Consider the following 9,463-nt stretch of genomic DNA (forward strand, 5'->3'; position numbering starts at 1 on the left):
TTAACGAATGAACAAAGTCGATATCAAATGAGTCATCACCAATTATTGAGCCACGCATAACGTGTGTGTTAATTCTCATATCTATTCGTCTCTCTCATCTTCTACCAAAGGAACGGACAAACAAACATTAAAATTCTCATATTATCCACACAATTAATTATATTAAGAGAGAAAAAAAAATTAATTCTATCTCTCACATATATTTAAATTTTTTTCTTTGAAATTTATGATGTAACCCAAGAAAATAGCTAAACATAGATTGTACGCGCAAAATTTTGTGTCCTCTATAACGGCCTAACTTCAATCCAATATATATTTGTGTCTTTTGTTGCATACCCTTTTTGTTTGAGAAAAAAATATTTAGTTTTGTTGAATATGCAAATCAAGAAATCGTTCTCTATGAATTCACGCACAGGAAGAGATTTACAGAGATACAATCGTGGTTGTCGTCAAGTTGTTGGGTCTCTGTTCTTTAACTTTAATCTTTAATTTTAAATTGTATTTAAGAATGATTTAAAATGGAGATTTAATTTTATGATAATTGTTGTTGGCAGATGTATTCCATATAGAAGCAAAAAAAGGGATCCATCATCATGTGTTCAACAGGGTAGTACCCCTATTGATGATTTGGAATTTTTATTGATTAGCTCACAGAAGAATCCAAGAATGATGTTCCCTAAGGTATATATTTATCGAATTTGTACAATTCAATTCGATTGAATATGTATGATTGAGCAATTGATAATGCAGGGTGGTTGGGAAATTGATGAATCATTGGAAGAGGCAGCTTCAAGGGAGACTTTTGAAGAAGCTGGTGTTGTTGGTGAGGTTGAAGTTCAGGTTTGTATCTAAATATTTCCCTTCTTTGTTGTAAATATATCATAGGCGAATTCAGGATTTGAAAACTTCAGGTGCAACTGAAATTTGAACCCTAGTCTTGTGGGTAGATCCTCTACTTTGTACCAACAACACAAGAACACTCCTATACTCAAGGGTGAACTGTTAATTATATCATAGTTTCTATTGTTTTTCTAGATATATATATATATATATATATACACATTATTTTTTTCGAAGTTACGGGTGCACGTCCACCCTCACTAATCAAGGTGGGTCCGCCTCTGAGCACAATAGAGGATTATATCGTTTTTTCAGGTTGAAGACACATGTAAGAGATAAAGTACTCATTTCTGACTGTTTTCAATTAGTGTTCATTATTGAGTGATCGATCGTAGGAAAATCCTCATTTATTACTTCGGGATTGATGCATAATTATTATTAGAATTGTTTTCTCAGGCAGGCAATTTGCTCATTGTTTGCAGGAATATTTAGGTACGTGGAGTTTCAAAAGCAAAAGCCAAGGCATATTTCATGAGGGGCACATGTTTCCTCTGCGTGTAACCGAGGAACTAGACGATTGGCCTGAGAAAAGTGTCCGTCGACGTTTATGGGTACATGTGTATTTTTTGATCTTTATCCGTAACAACTTAACAACAATAACTTAATTGTCGCTAAATATGTTCTTTTAGATACAATAACTAGAGACAATTACATTTTAGTACTCTTTGTAAAGTCTATAACGATGCTGACAAACAGTGGCGGATCCAGGATTTAGAGTCCGTGGGTGCCAAATGGGATTCGAACCCGTAACCTCAATCTTCTAAAGTTGCCCTCCTACCGTGGCACCACAAGCCAATTTTGTTCTGTGGGTGGCACGCCTTATATTTATATAAATATTATATATATATATAGCTATGTATATATAGAGTTTCCGTCGAAGTTCGGGGGTGGCGTGGCACCCCCAATGCCCTTCATAGATCCGCCACTGCTGACAAAAGCTTTAACACTCTTTATTAATGTGCATATTTATTGCTGCTAAAAGCTGTTTTTGTTGTGAAGTCCTCGGATTTGAAATGAAAATGTATTTGATTTTTCAATATTGTAGGTGAAGTTTAGTGAAGCAAGAGAATTATGTTGGCATCCATGGATGAAAGAAGCATTGGATGTGTTTGCTTCAAAGGTGTCAAAGAGAAAAGAAGGGACTCAAATATATCATTTCAAGGAAAATACTGTAGTCTGCTGTAGTTAACTCAATAGTACTACTACTAGCAAGCATTCTTCAATCATCAAGATGCCACATTCTCTTTCCCAAATGTCAAAATTTCACACCCTTCTTCATGAATTGCAAACATTGAGTTCAATGACGAAGTTAGAATGATCACTACTCCAAAAGTCCAGCCAATTAGTACTACTCTATGTTAAGCGAAGAGTCGAGAATGAACACCAAATCAAAGACAAGAACAAACATTGAATGAAAGGAAGGAAAAAACATGTTCCATATTATGAACCAAGAATGAGTAATGTAGCTTGAAGTCCTTGGATCGATGGCTACCTGGAATCAAGAATCTTTCGAACCTTAATTTACATGACAACTTGAAATGGAGGGAATCAGCATTATTGTGCAATCAATCTTTGGTTGCAAGTATTTAGCAGCAGAGGAGAGGTGAAGAGAAGTCTAAGAAGTTTGTTTGATAGAGGTCAAAAGTTGAGAGAACTAGAGGACATGGGTTAAGAGAATTGTAGAATATATGTACAAAAATTTTTCCAACTTTGTATGTAATTAATCCAAATTTATTCATTCATTTTTTCACAACTTCTCTTCCTATTTCATTTCATTGAATTATTGAACTAATCGTTTGATCAATCCCTTTATAGAGATAAAATCACAAGTTGTTAGCACAAACTAATTCATTGAATGTGCAATTATGGAAGTATTCTTAGTAAAAGTCATGAATCCCATCACTCCTACTAAAGCCAGTATTCTTGGTATATGCTGTTGTCATTAAATCTGTGACTCTTTAACTAACACAAGTAGTTAATGCAACAATGTGATCAATTATATTAATTTATAGAATTTACGTTATTGGTTTGCCATAGAATTATAAACGAGATATCAATAACAATATATTCCAAAAAAAAATTCAAAAACAAAATTTGATGATTTTTATTTATTCCATTTGCTTCGTTTTCTTTTTGTTTATTGGGAGTTGTAGGTTGAAGTATCAAAGTTAGTCTATTATTGTGGTGTATCAACTATGTCAACCATTCAAGTTCTGATACAACATTCTGTTGATGATATCGTGATACCTTTTCGGCATATGACGTATCATGAATACATTTCCAATAAATAACATCATGATATATACCTTTCTTATTGTATCATGATACATTTTTGATACATTACAGAGTTAATATCTTAAAAGGTCACTCAACTATTAGAATTGATGTAATAAAGTCATTAAACTTTATTTTTTATCAATAAAATCACTCAACCAAATTTTATCATTAAAAAATAATCTAACATGATAAAATAAATTATTTTTGTATGTATTGAAACATAAACCCACAAATAAATAAAATTAAAAGAAAAACCATTTACACTTCTTCTTGGAGAAAAAAAATACTTGAATTAAAACGGTATTGTGCTTTTCTTTTGGGATTTCGTTATGTGCCCTCAGAAATTTATAGTTTATTCTCTGCAATTATAATGTATGAATTTAGATTTTCTGTTAAATTTCATGACTTCGTTTCTTTTATAAACTGTTGTTGAGCTTCTTCTTTTTGTCTGTTTCTTTAATTTATTCACCAAAAAGAGACCCTCAAAAAATTGTTTCAGATTATTCATGTTATTTTTTCTTAAATAATGAATTTCTTCTTAGAGTTCTTACAAAGTATGAAGGTTTAATTCGCCTAAATATTATGTAAAGAAAAAATAAAAAATATAACGCCTAAATATTATGTAAAGAAAAAAAATAAATATAACAGTAAACACATTTATGAATATATATGCTAAAATGAAATCTCTGACTCCAACTTTTACCAACAATTCTTCGGATAAGCCTAAATTCTTATTCATAAGTTAAATTGTAAGGTTATTAATATTATCTTATATAAATTTAGTTGTCCATTTATGTGAATCCATTGTTTAAAAAGATTTTAACATGAACAATATTAAAGAATCTTCTGAAGGCCTTTTTTATGAGAATTTTTGTGGAAATAGAGAAATAAAGCGAGAAGAGGTGTAATGGATTTTCTTTAATTTTATTTATTTATGCATTTTATGCTTCAATACATACAAAAATAATTTATTTTGTCATGTTAGATTTTCTTTTAATGATAAAATTTGGTTGAGTGATTTTGGAAAATAAAAACCTTAGGTTGAGTTTTTTTTTATACAAAACAAAGTTTAATGACTTTGCGACATCAATTCTAATAGTTGAGTGACCTTTTAGGATATTAACTCTACATTACATAGTGATACATTTCCGATACATGATGTATCATGATACAATGGACTTATTAAAAAAAAAATCACATACATCTTTGATACTCTATGTTTGGACGTCTTCCCTTTAGCAACAATCTTTCAATTGGAAGAAAAAATACGCAGATACACTTATTGTTAATTAAAACTTTTACTTGATATGGATAATCACAAAAGAACAAATTTAGGAAAATTTCTAATATGAACTTGAAGAATTTAAAAGTAAATCATTCTAAATTGGTGGAGTCACGATGTGGAAAGAAATACTTACGGTATAGGTTAGAGACAAAAAAATTAGTCGGATACAATTTTTAATTATGCGTGAAATAGGGAATTGAATATAACTGTATAAATTTGCTATTAAAATAATAATGTAGCTTTGTTAAGTAATTTATTTTAAAGTAGGTTTTAGCGTTTAAGTAGTAAATAAGGGAAACTAAGCAAATACCCCATAAAATCAAAATAATTATGTACAAACATATACCCTCTTACATTCATACCACTAAATAATTAGACTATATACCCTCACCTTTCCCCCAACTAATTTCACTTAACTGATACTCCCTCTGTCCCTAATTACTTGTCCATTTTTTCTCTTTTAGTTGTCCCTAATTACTTGTCCATTTTGACAAATCAAGAAAGGACAAATTTTTTTACCCTATTACACCCTCAATTAATTACTTTGAAAAAGGTAAAACTTCTTGAAACTCTTAAGTTTTTAATTCATCTACTTCATAATTAATAGGGGTAAAATGGTAAACTCACTATATCAATCATTGTTTTCTTAATAGGTGTGCCAATTCAAAAGTGGACAAGTAATTATGGATAGATGGAGTACTAAATCAGTACATATATACTGTATTGATATCATTAAGGCAAATAATTTCGCTTAACTGATACAAAATCTATTTTTATATTTTGTAAGGCGCGAGCTGACAGCGTCTTACAGGTCTGAGGCGCATGAAAGGTGCGTCCTATTAATAAAAAAAAATAAAAATTCATTGCAGTATATATTTTTTTTCCGCGTGACTATTATACACGAATTTAAAGGGAAAAAAGTGTTGAGCAGTTAATAAAGTGTACAACTGTCAATTAATGATTGGCTGATAATTAAGTTAGTTAGCAGGTTGTTAGACAGTTAGTGAACTGATTATCTTGTATATATAGGAGTTAGTTCATTGAGACAAATAGCATTGTATAACAAAGCATTCATTCAGTTGTAATTATAGTTTCATGTTAATGGAAATCTTCTTCTTCTTTATTTGTTATCTGAGTTTTGCTTGTTCAATTACTAAACTTCACATGGTATTAGAGCAAGGAGTACGCATCTAGGGATCTCATTTTTGTTCTTTTTTGCGAGGATTTTTTGGATCTAATCCATAGCCATCGAGGATGATACACCAAGAATCGAATGCCAGAGCACATGGAGAGATTATCCATGGAAGCTCGGTGACGATCGATCACAATCATCCTTTGTACTTGAGCTCTTCGGATGTACTAGGAGCCTTATCTATAGGAATTCAATTGACAAGGATGGAGAATCCTACACTATATAGTATATCAAGGAACGATTTGATAAGATCAATGGATCGCGACTCTATTAGCTACACATAAATATATTTACTCTTACACATGGAGTACTCAGTGTTTCTGTTTATTATACAAAATTGAAGAACCTATGGGATGAATATGATTCCATCTTGCCTCCACCTAGTTGTGACTGTCATAAGGCTAAGGAATATGTTGAGCAGCTGCAGTATCAACGCTTGCTTCAATTTCTAATGGGCTTGAATGACATCTATTCTCAAGCTCGAGGTCAGATCGTCATGATGCACAATTTACCAAATGTCAACCAAGCATATGCCTTAGTAATTCAGGATGAGAGTCAAAAAGGAATTGCAGGCAATATAATAAAGGAATGGAGTCCTTGGCAATGTATACTACCAAATCTAGACAATTTCAGAATTCTCAGAATCCACGAAGGAATTATCATTCACTTTAATGTGATTTCTGTAACATGAAAGTTCATGTTAGGGCTGATTGCAAGAAATTGAAGAAGTGTGACAATTGTCATGCAACAGGTCATGTGAAGGAAAATTGCTATTTGCTTATTGGATATCCAGACAATTTCAAAGGAAAGAAGAAGGCTAATGCTGTTGGTAGAGGAGGAGCACAATTGCAAGAGGATCAAGACTATGCAGTTTTGGGAGGAAGTGCAATGCATTCAAGGCTACAGAATGTGCATGTTCAAGAGGACATGAGGGGATCAGGACAAGCAAATGCACCTGAACAATGGCTGGAGATGTTGCACAAGGCATCACCAAAGCAAATTCAACAAATGCGGTATATTGCAAGGACATAAGGAGCTTTCAAATTCTCAAAGCAGTGCAAATCTAGTAGGTAATCCTAATCCCAACTTGAAATGGATTGTAGACACTTGAGCCTCAGATCATATGATACACAATCATGCCTATTTGTATCATAAGCACATAATAGGAAGTAAAGGGATAGTGCAGCTCCCTATAGGAGATTCAACAACAATTTCACATATTGGAAGCTTGAAATTGAATGAAACTGAAATGATCAGTGATGTACTGTGTATACCAGCCTTTAGGTTTAGCCTTTTGTCTGTGAACAAACTGACAAAAGAATTAAAATGTTGTGTTTCTTTCTTTCCTACACATTGTATTTTTTAGGACCTCTCATCTGGGAAGGTCAAGGGGATTGGTAAAGTGGAAGAAGGCTTGTATGTGATGGACTGGAGTACAAGACCACAAAGAGATCAGGTTCACACAATGTCTGCAGTTAGAAAAGAAGTTGGAGATCTTGCACTTTGGCACAAGAGATTGGGACATGTTCCTATGGGAGTACTTAGAAGGATCAAAGAATTACATACTAGTAGTAGTTTTACTATTGATCATTGTATAGTATGTCCTCAGGCTCGACAAACCAGACTTCATTTTCAAAATAGTAGTACAATTATAAATGTTATTTTTCACTTGGTACACATGGATGTATGGGGTCCTTATAAGGTAGCCACTCACAATGGAATGAAGTACTTTCTCACCCTAGTTGATGATAAGTCTAGATGGACATGAAATTTCTTGATAGGTTTAAAGTCTGATGTAGTTGTTGTTCTGAAACAATTCTTAGTAATGATAAAGAATCAGTTTGGTAAATGTGTTAAGGTTTTTAGATCTGATAATGGATGAGATTTTTTAAATACTAATTGTTGTGAATTGTTTGTTTCACATGGTATTATCCGTCAGAGATCTTGTCCACACATTCCACAACAAAATGGAATTGCAGAAAGGAAACATAGACATTTATTAGAAACAACAAGGGCCATCAAGTTTCAAGGTCACTTGCCAAACAGGTTCTGAGGATGACTGGCTATTAAATAAGTGTTGACCTAAGCCCCTGCGCAGGGGCTCAGCTCCCGAACCGTACGTGAGTTGTCTCGTACGGCTCTTCCTAAGAACTTGAAGCCCCCTCTCTCTAAATAGAAAAAAATGCATTTACAAAAAAAAAGACTTTTTCAAAAGCCTTCACCCGCCTATTCAACGGGGCTATTAGAGAAGCTATTTCGTTCTTTGACTTCTTTTCTCAGTCAAGCTTCCTTGCATAGAAGATGTTGCCTATATAATTAATAGGATTTCTTTGTCTGTTCTGAAAAAATAAATCACCATTTAAAGTGTTGTATAACAAACAACCTTCCTTATCACATTTAAGAGTGACATGCTTAAAGTCTTGGTTTTGCTACAAACCTGCATAGAGGTGACAAGTTTGAGTCTAAGGCAAAGAAAGCTATTTTGCTAGGATATGCTGCCAGTCAGAAGGGGTATAAAATGTTGGACATTGAATCCATGAGATTGTTTGTTAGCAGGGATGTGATTTTTCATGAGCACGAGTTTCCTTTTCAAACATCAGAACTTGGTCAAGACAATGATCCAGAGATTACCCTGTCATATTCACCTATGGGGGACTATGAGCTTACACCCTGTGTTGTTATCAGGAATGCAGAGAATGATTCTGAGTCTATACATCATTAAAATCCTGTTGCTGTAATTTCAGATCCTGCTGTAATCAACACAATCACAGCTTCTCAGGAACAAGCACCATCAACCCCTTCACCTACACTTGATGTAGTTAATGTCAGGAGATCAAACAGACAAGCTAAGTCACCTCTCTGGCATACAGACTATGTTTTGCCAAGAAATAGAGTTGCAGGGCAATGCCTTTATCCCATTGCAGATGTAGTGGACTATTTCAGTATTACACCATCATACAGAAGTTTTGTCACTAAGTTTTCACAAGAAAGGGAACCTACATCATATCATGAAGATGTACATGATCCTAGATGGATTGAGGCTATGAAATATGAAATCCAAGCCTTGGAAGTCAACCATACATGGGTGATTACTGAGCTGCCCAAGGATAAAAGGGCAATATGATGCAAATGGGTATATAAGATCAAGTATAAGGCTGATAAAGAAGTGGACATGTTCAAGGCTAGGTTGGTAGCTAAAGGGAATAACTAAAATGAAGGCTTGGACTATCAGGAAACCTTTTCCCCAGTTGTAAAAATGGTAACTGTGAGGGTTGTCATAGCCTTGGCTGCTTCACATCAGTGGCAAATCTATTAGATGGATGTTTTTAATGCTTTTCTTCAAGGTGACTTGAATGAAGAAGTTTATATGGAATTGCCTTTGGGTTTTGTCTCAAAGTGAGAAGGGGTCAGTATGCAAGCTCACCAAACCACTTTATGGACTTAAACAAGCCAACATACAATGGAACATCAAGTTAACTACAACCTTAGTCAATGCAGGATTCAAACAAAGTCATTATGATTACTCCTTATTCACAAAGCATCAAGGAACAAGTCTGGTGGTGGTACTTGTCTATGCTGATGATTTGTTGATTACAGGAAATGATGACAAGATGCTTATGGAGACAAAAGGAATACTCAAAGATTATTTCAAGATAAAAGATCTAGGTGAGTTGAGGTATTTTTTGGGCATTGAATTTGCAAGGAACTATCTGGAATCCTTATGCATAAGAGGAAATACTGCCTTGAACTAATTTCAGACATGGGTTTGTCAAGTTCAAAACCTGGTGGAGATCCTATTGAGTTGAACA

At 33.7% G+C, this 9,463-nt stretch overlaps 1 protein-coding gene across 1 annotated transcript; it reads left to right on the top strand.

Moving 5' to 3' along the window:
- The first annotated feature begins 269 nt into the window (after positions 1–269).
- Positions 270–2,645, top strand: LOC102595523 (nudix hydrolase 18, mitochondrial-like). Its single transcript, XM_006346577.2, has 5 exons — positions 270–461; positions 555–681; positions 751–840; positions 1,323–1,451; positions 1,946–2,645. The coding sequence occupies exons 1-5, from the start codon at positions 376–378 to the stop codon at positions 2,087–2,089; spliced, it is 576 nt and encodes a 191-aa protein (XP_006346639.1). The 5' UTR covers positions 270–375; the 3' UTR covers positions 2,090–2,645.
- Positions 2,646–9,463: the final 6,818 nt, after the last annotated feature.

Source organism: Solanum tuberosum, unplaced genomic scaffold, assembly GCF_000226075.1.
Source record: "Solanum tuberosum cultivar DM 1-3 516 R44 unplaced genomic scaffold, SolTub_3.0 scf00078, whole genome shotgun sequence".
NCBI lineage: Eukaryota > Viridiplantae > Streptophyta > Magnoliopsida > Solanales > Solanaceae > Solanum > Solanum tuberosum.